The 24,513-nt window shown below is 43.5% G+C and overlaps 1 protein-coding gene across 1 annotated transcript in view; it reads left to right on the plus strand.

The window, feature by feature from the left end:
- The window catches only part of ADORA1 (adenosine A1 receptor), a 122,958-nt gene extending 99,931 nt beyond the window's left edge, over positions 1-23,027 (plus strand). The window contains exon 3 of the mRNA XM_066598653.1: positions 22,112-23,027. Within this exon, the coding sequence (XP_066454750.1) occupies positions 22,112-22,763 (652 nt within the window). The 3' untranslated portion in view covers positions 22,764-23,027. The remainder of the gene's footprint in view (positions 1-22,111) is intronic.
- Positions 23,028-24,513: the final 1,486 nt, after the last annotated feature.

Raw genomic sequence — 24,513 nt, forward strand, 5'->3', positions numbered from 1 at the left:
TTGTTGGAGAAGGCATCAGACAAGAGCAACGGGCTCCCTACAGAGAGGACCCCCAGGCGCCCTTCCTCCTCCTACCCTCCATTTCCCACCAGACCGTATAAAGGGAAAGGGAAGACCGGACGCTGGTCCTACCCAAAGGTGGAAAGGGTGAGACAACGCCCTCAGGGCCACCTATGGCTAACACCCTACAGGTCAGGGGTCGACTGATGTGGATTGCCTCCAGGTGGGAGGAAGTGAGGTCCAGTCCCTGGGCCCTGCACCTTATTAAGGAGGGCTACAGAATTGAATTTTCCTCCTCCCCTCCCCGTAGGTTTATGGTCACCCCCTGCCAGTCACCCTCGCTCTCTCAGGCTCTTCAGCTGGGAGTGTAGGAATTGCAATCTCTAGGGGCTATCGTTCAGGTTCCCGTGGAGGATCGGTTCAGGGGTTGCTACTCCCCCCTGTTTCTCGTCAAGAAGCCCAACGGTTCTTATAGAACAATTATTCATCTTAAATCTCCTGTAAGAAATAGATTTGTTTAGGAATTTTAAATTGAGTCAGTACGATCAGCGATCCCCTTAATCGCGCTCGGTAGGGTCATGGCCACCATTGACCTAAAGGACGCTTATTATCACGTCCTCATTCACACAGATTCCCAGAAATTCCTACGGTTTGCTCTCGTCATTGACTGTTCGGTGTCACACTTCCAGTTTGTATGCTTACCATGTGGGATCTCTTCGGCACCTCGGGTGTTTTCCAAAGTTGTGTTGGAAATGATAGCTTTCCTGAGGGCCAATAATATAATAATCATCCCATATTTGGATGACTCCCTGATGGTAGCTGGGCCAGTGCCAGAGCTCCAAGCTCATATTAATTTCACTCTCCATTTGTTTGAGTCATTGGGTTGGATTATCAACTACGATAAAACTAGTCTCCTTCCTGAACACCAGAAGAAGTTCCTAGGAGTTATCTTGGAATCTCGCCTCCAGCGTTCTTCCCTTCCTCTGGAGAGACTGAAGGCAGTGCTAGACGAATGTTGGGCACTTTTTCTCTCCGCTAAGATTTCCATTAGGAAAGGCATGAGGGTCCTGGCCTCATGACATCATGCATTGGAGTGGTCCCATAGGCTCAGATTCACTGCAGAACCCTGCTGAAGTTTATCCTCGGTAATTGGGATAGATCACCTTCTTCCCTAGATCGGTTAGTTTCCCTTTCCCCCAGGATCAAAAAATCTTTAGAGTCTTCGTTGTCATCATCCAACCTCGCCAGATCCGCGGTCTGGTACCCTGCATCCCCAATCTCTATCTTCACCGATGCTAGCACGACTGGCTGGGGGGCCCACTTGGGACGTTATTACGTCCAGGGGGGCTGGAACCAGGATGAGGTGGCTCAGTCTTCTAATTATAAAGAACTATGTGCCATTTGGAAGGCGGTTCCGGGCTTCAAGGCAGAAATCACTGGTAGACACGTTAAAATCTTTTCAGACAATGTGACAACTGTGTCCCTCATTCGTCCCCATGGGTCTACCCGGAATCCACGACTACAAGGTCTGGCGGCGAACCTTCTAGGTTGGACAGAACGGACACTCTCCGTCACAGCCTTCCATGTAAGGGGTCCAGAGAACCTTACAGCAGATCTCCTCAACCGCAAACAGATAGACCCAGGGGAATGGACACTTCACCCACAGGCATTCTGTCTAATTACAGAAGAGTGGGGGACACCACAGGTGGACTTGTTCACCTCCCAGGAGAACGCCAAATGCCCCCATTTCATCTCCAGGGGAGCAGACGGGCATTCATTGGGAATAAATGCTCTTTCTCAGACCTGGGACTGGGATCTTGCTAATGCCTTCCCACCCATACCTCTAATCCCGCTGGTCATGAGAAAAATCCAGGGGTCTTCAGGCTCTGTTATCCTAGTTGCTCCTTTCTGGCCCAAAAGACCCTGGTTCCCGCTCCTGGCCGCTCTCTCGACCCAGGACCCTCTCCGTGTCCCTCAGAGAGACGATCTCCTGCAGCAAGGTCCTCTGTTATGCCCAGAGGTAAGAAGGTTCAGACTGGCGGCCTGGAAACTCAACAGGTAAAATACCTGAACCAGGGTCTGTCAGGTAGGGGCAGTCTTAAGGTATTTGGTGGCTACCAATTCCTTCAGGAAATCTAACAATCTTTGTTCAATTTCAGGGTCTGGGCAGAGGAGGGGCCACTACTAAGGACTCCATACCGTGATGGGTCAGAAGGGCTATCGAGGACGTGTACTGATCCTAAGGCATTCCACCTCCTCCCCGGGCAACCTTAAAGCCCACTCCACCAGGGCGGAGACTTGTTCCTGGGCAGAGAGAGCTCAGGCAGTAACACACCAAATTTGCAAGGCCGCCACATGGTCCAGTACTCCTTTCTGGCCCAAAAGACCCTGGTTCCCGCTCCTGGCCGCTCTCTCAACCCATGATCCTCTCCGTGTCCCTCAGAGAGACGATCTCCTGCAGCAAGGTCCTCTGTTATGCCCAGAGGTAAGAAGGTTCAGACTGGCGGCCTGGAAACTCAACAGGTAAAATACCTGAACCAGGGTCTGTCAGGTAGAGTAATGTCTACCATATGTGAGAGTCTTAAGAAATCTACCAGGAAGATTTATGTCAGGATTTGGGATACCTTTTCTAGGTGGCTGGGTCATAGCATCCACGATCTCCGTCAGCCAAACATCAGCTAAATCTTAGATTTTCTGCAGGATGGTCTGGATATGGGATCAAGTCCTAATACCCTCAAGGTCCAGGTAGCCACCTTGGGAACCTTTTTTGACTCCCCCTTAGGTGACCATAGGCTGATCAGGAAATATCTTAAAGGGGCAATTAGACTTCACCCCTTCGTTAGGGAAACAATGCCCCCCTGAGACCTTAATTTAGTACTGCAGGCACTCTGTGAACATCCCTTCGAGCCCCTGGAGGAGCTCTCAATCAGGATCCTTTCCTACAAGGTAGCCTTCCTGGTCGCCATCAAGTCTGGATTGGGGAGATTCAGTCCCTTTCCATTAGGACCCCCTACATGACTGTATTTCCAGACAAGGTAGTATTTAAACCTGACCCCTTCTTCCAGCCCAAAGTCCTTACGGATTTTCATAGGGAACAGCTTATAGTCCTTCCCTCCTTCTACCAGGATCCTCGCAACACCAAGGAACAGCGGGTCCATAACTTAGACATTAGGCAGGCAGTCTTAAAGTATTTGGCGGCTACCAATTCCTTCAGGAAATCTAACAGTCTTTGTTCAATTTCAGGGTCTGGGCAGAGGAGGGGCCACTACTAAGGACTCCATAGTGCGATGGGTCAACAGGGCTATCGAAGATGTGTACTGATCCTAAGGCATTCCACCTCCCACCGGGCAACCTTAAAGCCCACTCCACCAGGGCGGAGACTTGTTCCTGGGCAGAGAGAGCCCAGGCAGTAACAGACCAAATTTGCAAGGCCGCCACATGGTCCAGTACTCAGACGTTCACTAAGCACTACCGCCTGGACTTGGAAGCCGGCCGGGAAATGGCCTTCGGGCGTAAAGTACTACAGGCGGTATTCCCCCCCCCCCCCCCCCCCCCCCCTAAAAAAGCCCTCATGTTGTTGGCACTCTCTAGGTGTACGCTGTCAGAATGACGAGGGGAAGACAGGAATTAGGTTTTCCTGTTAATTCTCTTTCTTGATGTCACCCTGACAGCATAGGGGCTTTTCCCTTCCCTTTTGAGTCTTATGTTCACGTGAAGTAACGTACTGTAATGTATGATTTTCATATTAAAGAAACATTTGTTGAGCAAAACCGGGTCACTGTAGTTACTGGGTACACACTGGTGAGCTGGTGATGGGAGTTGCCTTTTTGTATTTTCAGCTTCCTGTCCCAACAGGTGTCCAGCAGGCAACCGCCAGGTGTATGCTGTCAGGATGACATCAAGAAAGGGAATTAACAGGTAAAGCTAATTCCTGTCTTTCTGGCCATCATGGGAAAAGCTGTGGATGGTACAAACCCAACACTTCCCATCACCCCAAGAATACTATTCCCACAGTGAACCATGGTGGTGGTCGCATCATGCTGTGTGGATACTTTTCATTAGCAGTAACTGGAAGACGGTTCAGGAATGAAGGAAAGATGGATGGTATTAACTACAGGGCAAACTTAACCTGTTTCAGTTTGCTATAGATTTGAGACTAGGATAGAAGTTCACCTTCAAGCAGGTCAATTACACTAAACATACTAGTAAAGCTAAAATAAAGGGGTCTAAGGGAAAACATAAAAATGTCTTGGAATAGTCTAATCACAGTCCAGACTTTAATCCCTTAGTGACAAGTCTATTTTTGAATTAAGGACCGAGCAATTTTCATTGTCTCATTGCAAGAGCCATAACCTGTTGACATGATAGATAACAAAATATTTTCACTGTCTGGGTGAGCTGTTCTGAATGTTGTAATAGCTATTTATGTGTTGCCTCTAATTTGTTTTCCATACTTTATCCATTTAAAAGGTTTTTCTTTGGAAAAGTGTTTTACTGTTTTTTCTTTAAATATAGACTTTTTTTTGTCTTTTTTTTAACACAATTTTTTTTAGTTACTCAAGGGGACTTGAAGATGCAGTCTTTTTATCACTAGGATAATACACTGCATTATCTATGAAGTACATTCTACTAAGCCTATGACAGCAATCTATTAGACTCTGGTGAAGGTAGAGTTACATGACAAACATAGAGGACTTTGTCAGGCTTCCAGCTGTCATTGGTAAATTGTAATCGCACTGCAAGGTGCCAGTGAGTGGCAAAGCCCCCACCCCTTGTCATCTACTTACATGCTACAGTTGCTATTGATTGTGGCATGTAAGAGGTTAAACTGTCATGATCTGAGGTTTCTCCATTTCTGGCTGTTAGAGCAGGATCCTGGCTCCCAGTAGTCAGCCAAGCCACCGCCTTAAATATATATATGTGTAGATTTAAAGTTCATGAGTCAGGTCTGTAAAATGTTGCATTGGTTATCACTAAGGGGTTTATCCAATTGAGAATCTGTGGCATGACTTGAATGCTGTACACCAATGCAACCCATCTAATCTGAAAGCGTTGGAGAAGTTTTACCTTGGAGAACAGGCAAATATACAAGTTTGTTGCAATAAGGGGTTCTGCTTTCTTGCTCCATTTAGGGAGCAGGAAGGGTGAATCCCCCGCGACCGAACGGCTTGATCTCTGGACGGACCCAAACAATGCTGGATGGACGCCATTGACTATAATGGGGTCTGTCTGCTTTCTGCCTTTCTTGGAGGGAGGAAAAAGCGCTACATGCTTCTGGTATTTTTAGACAGATCTGGGATGGATCTTCTGAGGCAGATGCGAAACTGTCCTAACTGCTGCAAGAGACTGGCTCCACTAGGTATTGACTTTTAGGGGATGAATACTTATAACATTAACGTTTTCATTTTCTTTTTTTGGTCTTGATTACTGCTTGTGTCACCATAAAAAAAATCAAATGGCACAATTCTCCAAATAATCTAAATTAATTCCAGCTCCTAATGAATAAAATAGGAAAAACTGCGAAGGGGTGCGAAACATGTTTGTAAATCAGGGAGATGGAATAATACCTCCACAGCGCCACCTATTGGAAGGCAGCATTCCTTGAAGTCAAAGTTGGACTCTTTATACAAGCCTTGTAACAATGACTGGGAATTGAAAGCGAAGCCAGACTCCATGCACAGACAGCTGTTTGAGGGTATTTGCCCTTCATCAGTATGGGGTAGGAGTCTGGCTTTGCTAGTGAGAGGCCTGGCTCTCCATGGCATTAACAACAAGTCTTTAAAACTTGTTGTTAATGTCATTTTTCTTTTGTTAGCCATTAAAAGGCAGTATATCTACAAGATTATTATGTTTCTCTTACAAAGTGCAATGAAATGCCGGACAAAAAAAGTTGTGCATGCAGGCATTTTTCGTACGGTAAAAACACCAGAAAAGTGTAAGAAACAAACGAACCCCGTTTTATTCAACAGTTTGCTTACGTTATGAGACTGATCCACTCATCCAGAGGATTCCGTTCTCCTGCTCCCATAACTGAGCAGGAAAACAGAATCCTTTTGCACAAATATGAATTTAGCCTTACAAGTGTTTTTGGTGTTTTTTTTTTTTTTTTTGTTTTTTTTTTATTGCAGGGGTGGATGATCCCCGATGTTTAAGAATCTTTGCATAGGAAATACAAAATTGCCTTTGATCTGGCCCCAGAATTAAATATTGGGCATTTACTTATTGCATGGCCATTTTTAATCTAAAGCTATAGATAAAACCCGTTTTATGGTAGATTGTACTTTTTGCTGTCCGAATCCCATAATGCTCAGCCACCTCTGTCTGACTTTTAGTTACAAGCTGTAAACTGGTAGAGCTACAGCCTTTATTCTGTCTCGTTTTCATTACATTGTGCATGCAGAGATTAAAAACCCACTGAACTGTTCAATAGGCCTCGGCAGCTGGTACTCACTGAGACTCTTCATTACCGGCAAGGTCATAATCTGTTTTGTTTTTTTTTCCCCATATTTGATTCTATCTCCCTGCATGTGAGTTCCGTGAATTATGTTGGTGTGCTAATGGTTCAAATATTCTTCCACTTGCCTGGAAGGTATTATCTCGATGCTTTACAAAAGATGAAAGGAAGACAAATCTATGAATACGGTACATGAATAGCATTATTTACTCTACATGCAATTAGTGCTATCCGGTATAACTGGACCATGACAGCTTTGTCATTAAGATTTTCAGCTACTACGCCTACAGTTATTTAATCCCAAATTATTTAATGCCGGTGTACAAGGTCATATATTATGAACTACAAAAGGTGTTTGAAACCCAGTTTTCTATACCAGGCAACCCCTTTACAAATTCTTTAAAGCGAATGAGTCATAAAAAAAATATGTTTAAAAACACAAAAATGGGATTTATATAGTAGGCGATTTTTTTTAAAAGTATTTTTGGTGAATCTGAAGAATTTTTTGGTCATAATCAGAAAGTTTTGGTCATAATCAGTATTAAAAAAATTCTAGAGCCGTCTCCCATAAAAGTCCATGGGTCCCCTCCTGTCCATTGTGTGAATGGCCCATGAAGTTGCCCTAAAGCATCTCTGTAAGGGCTCTTACCCACTGGCGATTGACTTTCCTGCGATGCGAGAGTGAGTGAAAATGCATGATTATGAAACCAATGATTTTCAATGGTTTCATTCTCGTTTGCGAGGTCTGCACTCAAGGCTTGCAGCGCTAAGAAAAATCTACACTACCGCCCATTTTTCAATGGGGCCGGCGGCAGCAGCGCCGGCCCATTGAAAACATAGGGAGTACATCACGCTCCTCTGACACAGGTGAATCACAGCTGAGCACTGCCTCTGATTGATCACAGTGCTCAGCCAATCAGAGGCAGCGCTTTCTGAAGGTGGGGATTTTTCAATCCCCGGCCACCAGAAGACAGATGAAGACTGACTGACTGGGATGGAGAGAAGAGCCGGGCAGCTCTTCCAGTTGGGTAATTTTTTTTTTTTTTTTTTACAGCTAAGGATGATTTTCGGGGTGGGGCTTATATTTCAACCCCCCCCCCCCACCCACCCTTCCTCACCGAAAATCATCACTGCAGGGAATGCCTTTAGCCCATTGCTTTCAATGGGGCAGCCGCAGCACCAGCCCCATTGAAAGCAACGGGATAGCATAGCGAACTTCTGCCACAACTGTGACAGCTGTGGCAGGGGAGCACAATGTACTACCTGTGTTTTCAATGGGACCGGCACTACTGTCGCTGACTCGGTTAAAAACAATGGGCAATAGTGCAGGTTTTTCTTAGTTGCGAGCCTTGAGTGAAAACATCGCAAATGAGGATGAAACCATTGAAAATCGTTGGTTTCATAATCATGTGTTTTCACTCGCTCTCTCATTGCAGGAAAGTCTATTGCCAGTGGATACGAGCCCTAAATGCTCTTAATACTGTTAAATGTAGCTCAGGAGAGAGGGCTGCCTTATAGTCATGTACAGACAGAATAAAAAATACTACAATCATAAAATAAAAACAGATTAGAAAAATGGGAAATGTTTCATGATCTGGTCGGTGTAAATACAAAAGATTTGAGTGATAAAGTCCATTTTTAATACCCTACTAGGAAATTCTGAGTTAACTGGGGGAGGTGGGGTGTCCTTCATTCTGATCCTCCACTAATTTATGCATTACATGGACTGCCCATAGAGTTCAATTGGTATGCTATATTTTCCCTGGCGTGGCACTGCAGTGGACTTGACCAAAGGTTTTCCCCCATGGATTACAGCAGGTTAGAGGAGACACAGCTGCAGACATTTTCTGGAGATCTTCCAAAGCCAGACTCTTGTACCTAATACAAAAAAAATCACCATAAAATGTGCCAAAATGCTCTTCTGAACGCTCACATACAGTCTGAAGGTATTGCCCCTTGAACCTATTTGGGCATATCTGAGAGAGTATGCACTGTGCATGCGATCAAACACAAGGTTGTAGGAGCGGGGGGCTGTTTGGTGGGTGCTGTAGAGGATCTACCCGTCAACTGTTTGTAACAATGTAGAAGGAAATGTACCTGCGTCCTCTTTTATATGAGCCAATTGGTCAAGATTGTTTGCCTAGTTCTTTTGCCTGATTGTTGGGCAGTGTAAAAGGGAAATGCCCGCTCATTTCTTGCACCTCTTCCCCGTGTAACTTGGAGATGTCCTAACGACTAAAACTGATTGCATAGTAGGGATGAATAATTGTATTAAAGGGGTATTGCCATCTCGGGAATCCCAATCTAATGTGTGGTAAAAGTTAAAATACAGCAGTCGATTACATTCCTATTTTGGAAATGCCTGTTCTTCGTTTTATACTTCCTTCTATTAATTTACTGTATGCTGCTAGGGGAATTGGCTACTGGCGCTATGGAACGGAGATGGCTGGTGCTTGGACGCCTGTAGCTCCCGAGGTGATGATCTTCTGGGTGGCCGGGATCTCTGGAGCACATGCGCACTAGCTACCGGCCACCAGCTAGCTTTGCACTACATTTCTCTTCACAGAAGAGTTCTGGACAGTGCAGACAATGAGGACCAGCCTGCGCTGCCCAGAAGCCCTTCTATGGAGAGAAATAGAGCACAGCGCCAGCTTGTGGCCGGGAGCTATTGCGCATGCACTCCAGAGATCCCAGCCATCTGCAGAGGTGGTTGGATGCCCTGGCAATGAGCAGTAAATAACTGGAATGAAACAAAGCATTGTGGGAGAACAGGGCTCTTTCAAAATGTGACACAATCGGTGAGTGCTTTAGTTTCACATTTGCCCATGGGAATGGGATTCCTGGGATAGCGGGTGCCAGGTGTTTGAAGGTGAAAGAAACACGTATGTACAGACTAAACTCGATGGTGTATATGCAGCTGAATGCGAGTCAAAGTCCACACCTGTTTTTGGTGCCGAAATGCTGCAGATCGTACCGTGGAAATTTCCACTGCGGACAATCTGCAGCATTTTCACCACGTGTGAACGTATCCTAAAGGATCGTTTTGTTACTATGCAGTAGACCATCTGCCCGTGTGAACCAACTGGAAGAGTACTGACCAACGTCCTCATTTGCACAGGCGGATTATCTGACCATGTAAAAGGACCACGGGTGCCGTAAGCATATTACTCCCCAAATCTGTACCATTCGCAACCTGATTGGTTGTTTAGATTTACTCATTTCCGGTGATTGATTATTTGGGTTGGCTGATTCATAGTGATTGGTTATTTGGTTTGGCTGATTCACGGTGATTGGTTGTTTTGGTTGGCTTTTGTAGAAGTGGGGAGTAGAAGGCTAATATGCGTGCCATAAGAGGTCTGATTTGAGAATTTCTACCTAAAATGTCCATTTCTTAGTTAATTGTAACTTGGAACATCAGCCAAAATTGTATGGATTGTTTTCCTTTTTTATTTTACTGACTCTTCTTATCTAAGTGTGATCAGATCCGCTGCCATCTTGTTTTGTCACTTTTGAATTTGCTTTTAAAAGCAACTGACGACAAACTGTTTCTGCATTTAGATAGAATGTGATGAGAAAGTGACAATCAAATACAAATTGACTGACTGCTTTGAGGGCTTTTTTTCCCTGCAGCTCTTTCTATGGAAAATCTCAATTTTTTTTTTTCAGAATTGGGAGGAATAAAGCATTGAGGGGGGTTTAAGAGGATAAAAAAACTCCACAAATGATATTTTATATTGCATAAACAAGATTTTAAATTCCATTCGCTGTGATGCAATACCCTCTAAAATATCCTTTTTTTTTTAAATAATGAAAACTGGTCATGTAAATAACTACTTGCTGCAGGTCTGGTCTCTGTGCAGCCAGATACGCGCTCCCACAATTGGCGTTACAGTTCCCCTACAGAGGGCGCTGCATGGTAAATAAAGCAGTTCACATGAATGTCTCTCCATATGAGGGTGCATTGACACGACCAAACACAATATTGGTCCGTGAATCTCAGACTGATATCACACTTGTAAAATTGTGATTCTGAATACAAGCACCATGTGGTTTTGCTTAAAACACATCTCCTCTCTATATATTTTGGGATTTTCAGGTGTTAGAAAAATCGCAAGTGCTTCCAATAATTTTCAATGGTAAAAATCACACTTGCATGCAAATCACATGGAGTGCAAGTGCCATGCGATTAAATTTTTTTTTAAAGGAAATAATGGGTAATTCCATGCGAGGAATCACCCAAAAATGGCACATGCAGCGTTTTTTTTTGTTTTCTTTTCAATTTCCATTTCTAGTGCTTACAAGAGATTTCTAAATAATATAACATAAAAAATATTTTTACCTGAAAAAATGAATTTTCAGATGGAAATTTCAAAACTTCATGGATGATGAGGGTCGCCTTGAAGTTATCTGGATTTGAGCTAAAATTTTGCACAGATCATTTTTTGGTTGATTGGAACACGATAGGGGGGTGGAAGTTGAAAAATAAGGGCCACACTAAGGGCTTATTCAAATGACCGTATATCGGCCGGGTATTCACACCGGCCGATATACGGCATATCTCTCTGCAGGGGGAGGAGGCTGGAAGTGGCGGGAGCAGTGCTCTGAGCTCCCGCCCCCTCTCTATCCCATAATCCTCATACATAGACTTTCCGGGTCCAGGGAAGGGGAGCAACACTTTAAATGCCCTCAATTATTATTCAGAGGGGATATTCCCTACTTGGAACCCTCTTTATGGCATGCCTTGATAGGCGTTAGGCAACACTTTTAACCCTTTGCAATCCAATTTTGGATTCAGGGTTTCCTAGGGGGATTTCTCTTTCTACCATTTTACAATGGCGCCATCTGCTGACTACATACAGTACTACAGTATGTAACATGCCGGAGAGGCTCCCAACAACAGAGCGGCCAGTAATATACAGTAAGAATACCCTGCCGGGAGTCTTCCGACATCGGAGCTGCACAGTCTTCAATCAGAATGTTGGAAGATGTCAGACAGTGCATTAGAAAGGGTTAAGTCAGTTAGTACCACGTACTTTTTCGGCCTTTCATAACCCGGTCTCAACTTTTGTGAGATGTGTTGCTGCCATCAATTTCTAAATGACTTAATTTTTTTAATGAAATGGAGAAATGTCTAATGTTCACCTTCTTATGTTTTCTATGTTCTATTGTGAATAAAATAAGGTTACATAAGATTTCCAAATAATTACAAATAATTACATTCTTCTTTTTCTTTACATTTATTTACATTTTACACAGCATCCCAACTTTTTTGGAATTGTAGAAAACCCAATCATAGAAATTATATACATGATTGGTGCTATTCATTTGATGCTGCTAGCTTTATATTGGTGTTAGATAGAAAAGCATATAAGAAAGTCGTCATTCTATTGATGTGCGAAGACCTCCGTGAAAGCACAGCCAAGCACATGTGACAACTAAGGGTTTGGATGCTCAGAGCAATTGTGCTACAACAGTCACTATTGTAATGCGCCTGGATGGGCTCAATACCACCTATTGTCAGCCATGAGGAACAGATGGCTGCTGATCGGAGCCAAATCTTAAGAATATTATCCGTCAACAAAGGTGTAGATTTTCTAACAATACATTTGTTTTTGTTTTTTTTTGTTTGTTGTCCAAAATGTGTCCATAATCTGTATTTATGGCCGTGTTTTTCATTAAAAAAAAGTTTAACTATAGCTGAGTAAAATGAAAAGCTGCGTAATCCACTCAGATGAGGACTATAAATCCTCCTGACTCACTGCAAACAATCAAGGGCCTGATTGCTCAGTGCAGCAAAACCTGGGACTCTGCATAAAGGGTTCATACACACAGCTGAGAGCCATGCTATATTGGCTCTGCTAAAGTAACCCTCCGCTTTCACAGGACCGAGAAAATTGTGCGAGAGTTGTACACAAATCTTGAATGAATATGAACCCCATTCTTTGGAATGGGGTCATATACATGAGCAATTTTTTTTCTTGCATTGCGGTGCGGAAAAAAATCACGGCATATCCTATCTTTGGGTGTTCCATTGGAATGGCTTGCCCATTGTTTTCAATGGGGATGGAAAACACAATCGCACGGAGTGATGCAAGGCTTCCTATTGGAAATAATGGGAAATACTTAGCGTTCATCCGGTGCAGCTGAAAGTGGGAGAATCGCAACTGTGCTGGAGTGATGGGGGGTGTTTTTGACACAAAAACGTATTGCATCCAGAGGTATCTCGCACGTTTGCGAAGCGCGATATCAGACAAAGTTGCACGGTCCGATATCGAGCTCACCTGTGTCAAATTAACCTCAGAAAATTTTCGACCAGAGGAGGCAGTTATACTACCAGTTTTTGGTCTTTTGTGTCAGTGCCCTTCTGATCTGCTACCGTGTTTCCCCGAAAATAAGACAGCGTCTTATTAATTTTTGTTCAAAAAGGTTTATCTTTTTTACATGTATAGTTGCCTAAACACTATTTAAATTGACTTTTTTAATAAACTGTTAGCAGGGCTTAATTTTGGAGTAGGGCTTATATTTCAAGCATCCTCAAAAAGCCTGAAAAATTATTTTGCATCCTCAAAAATTCTGAAATATCATAGTATGTCTTATTTTCAGGGTATATCTTATTTTCAGGGAAACAGGGTAGTTCTGAGTCCTATTCTTAGCAATCCAACATGGCCGACCCAATCTTCAGACTACCGAATCTCCACCAATGCACTATACCTGCTCTCTGATTGGTCTACACTGCTCACATGATCAGTACCAATCAGAGAGCAGTGCACATTGGCATTCGGTAGCTAGAAAATTGCAGTTGCCATCTTGGCTAGCTAAAAACAAAATCCTAAGCCAGCAGACTGGAGGGACATCGACAGTGAAGAACATCAGCAGGTAATATATCCTACCGTCTAATCCTGGGACAGAAATTTATCTCAAAACCAGAGGGTCACTTTAAAACTCCGTATGTACAAAGTTATTCACCCTAGAAACATTGGTTCTATGGGAGATTTAATATCATTGCTTTCTTTGACTGTGTCACAAAAGTGGTGGATTAGGGTGGGGCTGTGGATATTGCCCATCTGTATCTCAGTAAACCTTTTGATACAATTCCACATAAAGAGCTCATAGATAAGTTATTGAAAATTGGACTTAAAGGAGTTGTCCAGCTGTAAAATATTCATGGCCTAGCCTTAGGACAAGCAATCAATATAGATCGTCAGGGATCCACTGCCCAGAATCCCTGCCAATTACATGGTCACCAGGTCAATACACTTATGTACTGGATTGATTTCTGCAGGAAGCAGACAGCTCCATTCTCACTGCAGTTGTCAAGTTTGGTATTACAGGCAAAGTTCACATCCACTTCAAAGAGGACCTGACTTGCAATACCAAATCTGGCCACTGCAGTGAGAATGGAGCAGTCTGCTTCCTGCAGAAAATGGCTCGGTGCACAAGCATACCAGCCCAAGAAACAGCTAATGGACTCTGGTCTCAGGTGGCAGACCCCTGCTGATCTACTATTAATGGCCTATCCTACGGATAAGGACATCACTAATTTATAACTAGAAAACCCCTTTAATCCTTTGATATTCCAATGGATTCACAGTTGGTTAAAATATAGATATTACGAGTTTAGTTCTTAATGGAGTATATTCTGAACAGGGACGAGTTACAAGTAGTGACCACAAGGGTTTGTTCTGGGTGCTATTCTTTCTAATATGTTTGTAAGTGACATAGGAGAAGATTTAACAGGTAAGGTGGTCTGTTTGCTGATAACACAAAAGTATGCAGTAGGGCTAATAAGCCTGGTGGTCTCTTGTACATTGAGAAAGATTTAGCCTTACTGGATAAATTGTCAAAACAATGAAAACTGCCCTTTAATGCAAAATAATGGACTTGGGGAGAAGAAACACTCAGAAGGAGTAGCAAATTAGCTGTCCTGCGTTATCCAGGACTTGAGAAGAGAAGGATTTAGGGGTTGATCATGTGACCGACGTCATCGGGAGCGCGCACGCAGAGGAAGAAGAACCACGGTGCACCGTGGGAGAAGTCCCGCGGTGCACCGTGGGAGAAGTGCAGCGGCGCCATCATTAAAAGAAGAATTTTAAAAGTTGCTGAACGGGGATCCAGGTAAGCGAATTTTTTTTTTTTTTTTAAAGCAAAACATGGCGACGGTATGCCCTTTGAGGAACCGGGGGACTGGGGGGAAAAAAAATTAGGTTTTGGCGCGGGACAACCCCTTTAAATAAATTCATGCATTCCTGGGATAAGCATAGATCTATCCGAGGAGACAGATGAGAAGGAAATAATCTAATGGCAGACTAGACAGACCATGTGGTCTTTTTCTGCCATCAGTTTTCTGTTTTCTCTCCTTGCACACAGGAAGTCTGATGGCCCATACACTTCATATTGTCTTGCTAAACAAACATACATTCTAATCTAGTATACTTGCAAATAATGATCAAGTGAAAAGCCTAAAAGCATTTGTTGATTGAGACAAAAAGGCTGCTGGGTTAGACTTTCATGGGTTATAATCTACATTGGCACAAATGATATAGTGAGGTCTTTGGACATTGTTAGACTGATGACTGTCCGTCTAAAACTAATGCAAATCTAGCAGCTTCCCACCAAGGGTATAGCAAAAACTATCAGTATGTCTCCATATATCTTTATCCCAGAAATCGCATTTATGGCAATGAAAATGCTGTAAAATATTTCTCGACAGATCTATATAGAAAGTAGGGAAGCTCAGCTGTTCATGCCTTGTCACTCTCCATAGAAATGAATGGGTGATATGTGAGCAGCTGAGTTAGGGAGTTTCGGCTGTTCCGATATCTACCATTCATTTCTATGAAGAGTGACCAAGCATGGAGGGCTATCTCTTCATCAACCACGACCATAACCATTCTACGGCACATCAAACTTATATCAACGTTACACAGTAACGTTAATGGTAAATGCGTTTAAGCATAGATCCAATGGTCTCTATGGCAGATCTTTGCTCAGACAGATTAGGCGGCACCTATGGAAAGCTCCTGGAAAAGTCTTAGGTGTATAAAATATGCAATGTCTACTAATATATTTAGTACTTAAAGAATGTTTATGCTTTTTTTATTTTACAAGCTCTATAGTTGGCTTCACATGAGGGTAGAGAGACAGAGTGGCACTGACCCAGCCGTGATGCAGACAAAAACTGCATTGACATGTGGCCGCTGCGGTTTTTGCATTAAGCGGCTGCATTATGTTACTGGAAAACAGTTGATTCATCCACACAACCGTGCGACTGATTGCAGTGGCATTGCAGTTACGTAGGCAATAGAGATGAGCGAGCACCAAAATGCTCGGGTGCTCGTTACTCGGGACGAAATTTTCGCAATGCTTGAGGGTTCGTTTCGAGTAACGAACCCCATTGAAGTCAATGGGCGACCCGAGCATTTTTGTATATCGCCGATGCTCGCTAAGGTTTCCATTTGTGAAAATCTGGGCAATTCAAGAAAGTGATGGGAACGACACAGCAACGGATAGGGCAGGCGAGGGGCTACATGTTGGGCTGCATCTCAAGTTCCCAGGTCCCACTATTAAGCCACAATAGCGGCAAGAGTGCCCCCCCGCCCCACTGTCAGCGTAAAGATCGTTCTCCTCTGCCATAGCTGTAACAGCTGTGGCAGAGAAGAACGATGTTTGCCCATTGAATTCAATGGAGCCAGCAATACAGCAGGTTCCACTGAAAGCAATGGGCTGCCGGCGTGCGCGGGGATGAATTGTCGGGAAGGGCTTAAATATATAAGCCCTTCCCTGCAATTCATCCAGAAATGTGTTACAATAAAAATATATACCGGCGTATAAGGCGACGGGGCGTATAAGACGACCCCCCAACTGTCACCTTATACGCCGGCAATACAGCGGAGCAAAGAATAAAAATCATTACTCACTTCTTCTGACGTTCTGCGGTGCTTCTGCAGACTGTCGCTCCCTCCTGGTTCCCGGCAGAGCATTGCTTTCTGGACGCAGGGCTTGAAATCCCCGCCTCCAGAAACACAGCCAATCACAGCAATTCAATGACATCACTGTCATTGGCTGTGATTGGCTGAAGGCACGTGTGTTTCTGGAGGCGGGGATTTAAAGCCCTTCGTAGAGAAAGCAATGCTCTGCCGGGAACCAGGAGGGAGCGACAGCCTGCAGGAGCACCTCAGAACGTCAGAAGAAGTGAGTAATGATTTTTATTCTTTGCTTCACTGTATTACCGGCGTATAAGGTGACAGTTGGGGGGTCGTCTTATACGCCCCGTCGCCTTATACACCGGTATATATTTTTATTGTAACACTTATCTGGATGAATTGCAGGGAAGGGCTTATATATTTAAGCCCTTCCCGACAATTCATAGCAGCTCCGGCATCAACACCACTTTCCCTCCTCTATGTCAGAACTCATCTGTGGCGAGCCGCGGGAGGGGCAGATTTTAATACTCGGGTGACACCTAATCTCGCCAGCCACTCACTGCAGGGGGGTGGTATAGGGCTTGAACGTCGCAGGGGGAAGCTGTAATGCCTTCCCTGTCTTTCTATTGGCCAGAAAAGCGCGCAAATTTCTCAGGGAAGAAAATGAAAGTGACTCGAACATCGCGTGGTACTCGTCACGAGTAACGAGCATCTCGAACACCCTAATACTCGAACGAGTATTAAGCTCGGACGAGTATGCTCGCTCATCTCTAGTAGGCAAATTACTTGGCCATTTCATTCTTAAGCTGCAGTGGCCACATGTCGACACTTTTCGGCTCCATTGTGGCTATGTCAGTGCCGTTCTGTGTGTCGCTGCCCTTAGTCTGGAGATTTTCCGACACAAGCTCATTACTTCAGTGCGGCTGCTAGTCTGGCACTTTGTACTGATGAGCAGAATGCCCCATCCTGTACTGAATAAGTTTAATTAGGCCAAACTGTTCCCATCTGCAGCTGACTATTCTGTGTCAGAAAAGGCCTAAGTCATGATTACTCTCACATTGGTGCAGAAAGGGCAGTCAAGTAAATCCAGTTACAATGAGCAATGGAAGGGGAATTATTTGCTTAATATGGTTTTGCTATCTGTAGAAAGTAACTTTTTCAGGCCTTCTCTTTGTAATGCAGCAGGCACACTTGTGAGGATCAAGTCACTGATCCACGATGCATATATCATCGGCGCCCCCTGCTGCTGCAGGACTATGAAGTCCAATATTGCATTCAGCACTAAAGGCAGGCGGTCAGCACTTTGATCCTCTGCATGAGGGCTTATTCCTTTTTATTGCAGACAAGCATGAATATTATAAGATCTGGAATGCATTCAGAGAAATCTGAAGCATAAATGTATCTAGACTCTTATCTGCAATGACTACAAAGGATCTAAAAACTGGATAACAAGAGAGCTATACAGTCACTCAAAGGGTATTGTAGACTTATCAATCAAGTATGCCTAATTACTATTCGATGTGTCAGAGAAGTGATGTTTCCAAGCTGTTCTGTTTTATTGTTCCAATGCAGAGTGTTAAGGCAGTAGAATTGCAGTCCTAAGCTCTCGCTTACAACCTGCAGGTTGCAAGTTCAATCCCCGCTTGGTTCAGGCTGCCAGCTCAAGGTTGACTCAGCCTTCTATCCTCCCGAGGTGGGTAAAATGAGTACCCAGCTTGGTTGGGGGTAATAAATAAAATTACCTGACAGCACTGCGGAATAACTTGGCGCTAGACAAATAACAAAATTTTTTTTTTTACAGTGTGGCAACCCCCACAAAGTCAGCAATTTAGGCCCAATGTTCACGGGCGGAATTGAATTGCAGAATCTGCGCGGGGCACCCGCACAGACGATCCGTAGTTCAAGCTGCCCATAGACAAACATGAGAATCCGCAGCTGAATTTAAGCATGCAGGTTTGTTTTGCAGACCTTTTGGTCTGGTAAATAAATCGCAGCATGTTCAATTTTGCTGCAGTTCCCGCATGGACAGCTTCCATTGAAGTTAATGGAAGTCATCCGATCCACGGCTTGCCCACAGCTGACATTGCAGATGGGCTGTGGATCCCGCGGGAAACCAGAATATGTTTTAAAAAAAAATCTCCACTGTGCATGTGCGGCGGCCAACGCTTCTGCCCACATCCACAGTGGGGAAGATAGAAAACCCGCACAGCCAAGCAGAGGATTCGATTGAGAAAGTAGTGTCCTTGGCCGCGGGCAGGGTGGGACTCCACTGAGGGTTCCCGTCCACGGAATCCGACCCAATCGTTAAACATATAGCCTTAGAGTCTACAGCATGTGTCATACTTCTCTCTTAGTAAAATATTACAAAGGTTAATTATGACAAAGCTGCATGCTCAGCACAACAAAGCCTTTTTTTTTTTTTTGCACAAATACTTCTTGATATGCACACGACACTACTATAGAAAATATAATTCAATGCTTTGACAAAAGGAACACTATTTCCTATGTACACCAAGTGCAACGTTTTAAAGACCGTATAACCTGGTGTAGTTCTGTTTATAGACCTTTGTTGTCTGATATGGATCAGCCTATACTCAAAATTCCTAGGTAACCTCCTCCCAGAACATCTTATGAAAATCTCCATCTATCAAGGCCCTTTTATTTACTTCAATGTTTTTTCCTCAGAGACAAGCCAATAATTTGAAAGTCTTTCTCCTGAGCAAACATCTGATATTCGCAGAGTGATATTGTGGCCGGCTGCTTACTTTTCCTGCTACAATGGAAATACAGATGAATGGTGTCTATCTAATATAAAGTATGGAATACTTGGGTCCACCAAAGCTAATATCCCTAATGTATAAAATAGTGTGCGATATGATGATTAATCTGGATCTCCAGTGAATAGATCCACAGCAGAGATAGCAGATGGCATTTGTCAGTGGTGTTAATTAACAATAGCTAGTAGGTTGTCTGGTTTGCACAATCAATTTAGGTTGCAAGTTGATTGTAGAGGCACCGATTACGTGGAAGCCAAACCCTGTCTTTGCCTCTAATCAGCAGTCTTTATTCATCACTGTAGTCTGTGACCGTGCCTTTTCAGGGCTTTTTCATACGAGCAGAATATTTCCACAACACTGTAAGGCGCCTGCGGATTTTGATGCAAAGTTGCTGGCAGAATTAGGCCATTTTCAATTCTGCATCACAATTTGCATGGAGGTTGCAGATTTTGGTGCGGAATGATCCGCATCTCAGTGTTTATGCAGAACTATTCCACTTGTGTCAATGCACCATAACTCTAAACATCTCTGCAGTCTTCAAGTGCTGACTGGTCAAATGAATGTCTCTCTCAACTTTAGAAAAAAAAGGACAATGAAACCTCCTTCCAATACAAGAATTGTCTGGTTCACAAAAGCTATTTTCAAACACCCCATCAAAAATGTTTTCCTTAACTGCTCTGCAGGCACAACATCAGAGCAGCATTCTCTGCCACTGTTGTATGCCCAAGCAAATACTGAGGAAGAGGCTTAGCAGCACCGAAACATGTATATGAGCTAGTTATACAGTACACAGGAGTCAAGCAAATACACCCTTGTGTAATCCTATGTTCCCAGGTTGCGTCTTATACCCAATTTTTTTTTTAACCTTTTTGGTATCTGTTTATAGATGTGAGTAGGCGCCATATAATGCATTGTGACGTTTGTTGGGTGTTGAAGGGAAATTGAACATTTACTGCAGGGTCCCCCTCCTCCCCATAGGTTACAGGAACCCTGCTAACAAGAGTATTGTTAAATTTACAGGATTGTAAATTACCACTAGGTAATCATAACCTAGTAATGGATTTGAAAAATGTCTGACCAAGGCAAGCTTTCCTCTTAACCCTTTCCAATCCACTGTCTGACCTCTGAAGACATTATGATTTAAGGCTGTACAGCTCCAATGTTGGAAGACGTCCGTTGGGGTTCTCTTACTGTATATTGCCAGCCTCTCTGCTGTCGGAGCCTAGCCAACGTGTCACCTCATGCAGTACTGGCTTTAGCCAGCAGATAGCGCCATTGTATAACAGCAGAAAAAGAGTAAGCCCCCTAGGATAACCAGGATACAAATTGGATTGGAAAGGGTTAAGTTCAAGGGAACTTGTCGCCTCCATAAAACATCATTAACAAAGTTATGTTGCTGTTGGGGGGGGGGGAGGTGACAGAGAGCCGGGTGATGTATTTTTGTTTTGTTTAATTCACCCACTCCCTGGTTCCTGCCATGTCCCCCTCCGAAAAGTGAAGATTGCCTGGTGCATGAAAATATCAAAAATCCATCTCGTATATAAAAACAAAATACATCACCGAACTCCCCGTCACCTCTCCTAACAGCACCATAACTTAGTTTATGGAGTTGTAAGGGGGAGACAGGTTCCCTTTAAGACCGACTATCAAGCCTGAATGCTTGTTCCCCCAACAGTTGTAAAGGGATCATCAATCGGTTTGTTCCCATAAAGCCATATTTACACAGCTGAAAGCAAGTCTTGGACGCAGCTCAGAATGTGGACGCTGCATCCATGTTTTTTGCGATGTGTGGGAAACCGCACACTTGCATGTACTATTCTCATATGAAACTCGCATGAACATAGGACATGCTGTGGTCTTTCCGTCTTGCAGCATCACTGCGAGAGTAAAATCATCGATGTACTTTTCAATCCCATGGCAAACAACGGTGTCTATTTTCATGCGTCTCAACACTCAACTTGCGCAAGAATATTGGCCGTGTAAATATGGCCTTGGGGTACATGCACATGGGTGATTTAAAAGTTGTGCCCTAGATTCTCGTGCACAACTCGCATACAACTCGATAATACACTGGCATGTAATATTTTCTTCGAAAAAAATCGGACATGCTGCAATTTTTTTTTTCTTTTTAACTCTAACGACTTGAATGGGTGTACGTACATGGGCTTTTTTCCAATAGTTATTGTGCATGTACCCTAAGGCTGATCTTTGACCCGTATAAGAGAAAATGAAATGAGTGCCAATTAACTTGCATGTTAGTTGGCGCTTGTTACATCAGGCCAGAAATTCAGCCCATGTAAGTCGACCATTAGCCGGACTAAATGTTTTATTAGGCAGGAAAGTGTCTGATTTGATCGATAGATTCCTGTAGCTAAATGGACTGAGGTTTCCAGTCCAACCCTTTCCTATAGGCTCTTCCCTTCTTGCATTAGGAAGAAAAGGCTTTTTTTAATTATTCACTTTAAGGCGCTCCTTACTTTGTTTGGGATTGTTGGCTCAATGTTGTAGTAATTACTAACTGCCTCTTTATTTATGTTTTATTATCAGAGTATATGTGAGGAAGCTGTCAAAGACAATGTGTTCGGCCTATAAATAACCTATTGTATTTTCATTAATTTGTAGCTCACTAAGGCCAGTTTCACATCAGTGTTGGAACTTCCGATCAGAGGTTCCATCTGGTATTTTGTATGGCATGCAACGTTTTTTTTCTTCTTTCTAAAAACCGGGCAGCTGAGCGGAAACCAAATGGACCCCATTATAGTCAATGGGGCTGTTCAGTGCTGTTCGGTTCCGTCCTGAGACGGAGACATTCGGTTGCAAGGATTCCCCCCTTTCCTGCTCCGTTTGGTGGCGCAGATGTGAAACCACCCTAACTTTATGATTTTGCCCATTTTTGATAAGTTGCCGTGTTTTCTCATGTGTTGCATATCTAATTGGTCTCTCTTTTTGTCTTCTAGTTACAAAAGTGTTGTTACGGCTAAAAGAGCTGTGATCGCAATCACAGGATGTTGGGTCCTCTCCTTCATTGTTGGTCTGGTTCCCATGTTTGGTTGGAACAACATAAGTGATGTGAGAAGACAATACAACTCCAGCTATGGTGAACTCATCATAACTTGTCAATTTGAAACAGTGATCAGTATGGAATATATGGTCTACTTTAATTTCTTCGTCTGGGTCCTTCCTCCACTCTTCCTCATGTTAATCATTTATTTGGAAGTGTTCAATTTAATACAAAAACAGCTTAATAAAAAGGTATCTTCCAGCTCTAAAGATCCTCAAAAGTACTACGGAAAAGAACTGAAAATTGCAAAGTCCTTAGCTTTAATCCTGCTATTATTTGCTTTAAGCTGGCTACCTCTTCATATCCTGAACTGCATCACGTTGTTCTGTCAGACTTGTAAGACGCCAATGATCATCACTTACATCGCCATCTTCCTGACCCATGGGAATTCAGCCATGAACCCCATCGTCTACGCGTTCCGCATTGAAAAATTCCGATGCACTTTTTTGTATATATGGAAGAAATATTTCTGCTGCAAAAGCGGAAGGGAACTTAACAGAGCAAACACTGGGAACATGGAGAGGTCATGTTCAAAACACGTCATCTAGAATACGTTCTGTTTTGTATACATATTATTCCTAATAACAAATAACTACTTTTTGTTCCAATGTCGAGTTTAACGATAAATGACTGTTTAATGGAACATGTAAGTTTGATGCTGAATTAAACTGCAATAACCAATCTATGTACATTTTGTAATTACAATGCAAAATATGTGAATATATACATATTCTAATTTTATGACTATTTATACATCTTAAGTAATGGCTTATTTATTAAAAGGGATAAAATAAATGTATTCGCAAAAAAAAAGGACAAACTGTATGGCTGAATAAATTGGATTTTTTTTAACACTGGTTTCTGACTGAAGTGATAGCGCCACCATGTGTTCATAATGAATATTTCTTTTTATTTATGTTTTTTTAATACCTAATCATAAAATAAATACTTGGGATTAAAATGACAAACATTCTGAAATAAACTACTGTTAGGGCTTAGTCAGACGGGCGTTTTTTGCCGCGATTTGCGCATGCGCATGCGTCCGGCGATTTTTTTAAAACCATTGCTTCGCAATGGTATCGGACACATGAGCGCTTTTTATGCGCTCGTCCGAAAAATTATAGAGCAAAAAATCGCAGATCGCACCTATCTGCGATCTGCGATTCCTGTTCGCTTCTGTATATGCGCTCAATGGGGCCGGCGGCAGCAGCGCCGACCCCATTGAGAACATATAGAAGACAAATCATTCTTCTCTGCCACAGCTGTAACAGTGCGCGGGGTTAATTGTCGGGAAGGGGTTAAATATATAAACCCTTCCCTGCAATTCATGCTAAAATGTGTTAAAATAAAAAAAAATTGTATACTCACCTTTCCGCTGCAGCCGGAGTCCAGCCGCGGCCGCTGTCAGTTCTCCTGAACTGCTTCTCGGCACTATTCAGCCGGCGGGGCTTTAAAATCCCCGCCTGCTGAATGATCTGCTCTGATTGGTCACAGCCTGACCAATCAGAGGCCGGTTTCACTCACACACCCATTCATGAATTCATGAATGGGTGAGTGACTGCTGCCTCTCAGCGCTGAGCCAATCAGGGGCAGGTCTGACTCACATCCATTCATGAATTCATGAATGGGTGTGAGTGAGGCATGCCTCTGATTGGCTCAGCGCTGAGCCAATCAGGGGGCAGGTCTCACTCACACCCCCTTCACACCCACTGCAGGACGGCTGCCCGGAGGTGTAGGCAGAAGGTGAGAATGCAATTTTTTTTTATTTTAACACATTTTAGGATGGATTGCAGGTAAGGGCTTATATATTTAAGCCCTTACCGACAATTCATCCCGGGCTCGCCCGCAGCGCATTGCTTTCAATGGAGACGGCTGTATTGCCGTCTCCATTGAATGCAATGCGCTGGACAGCTCCGGCCCGTTTCTAATGAAACGCGGCTAGGAGCAGATTTTCGGGCGATTTGCGGGCGACTTGCGCGCACCGGTCACGCGATTTGCGGATGCGCATCCGTCATGCGATCCGCAAATCGCGGCAAAAAACGCCCGTCTGACTAAGGCCTTACTTAGTATACTATATCATCTTTATATAAGTTTGCCCCAGCTGTACTTTCCTGCATGAAGAATATGCTCCAGCACTTGCAATATTAAAATCAAGCTGGTTGCATCATTCAGGTGTTAAGCAAGCTCCCAACCATTCACTGCTGGGTATCTATTGGTGAGCATTGCAAAAGGTGTGATGTCTAGTAGAAGATTAAGGTTTAGACTTCTTCATGTTCCCAAATATATATATATATATAT

Source organism: Eleutherodactylus coqui, chromosome 4 (assembly GCF_035609145.1).
Source record: "Eleutherodactylus coqui strain aEleCoq1 chromosome 4, aEleCoq1.hap1, whole genome shotgun sequence".
Lineage (NCBI taxonomy): Eukaryota > Metazoa > Chordata > Amphibia > Anura > Eleutherodactylidae > Eleutherodactylus > Eleutherodactylus coqui.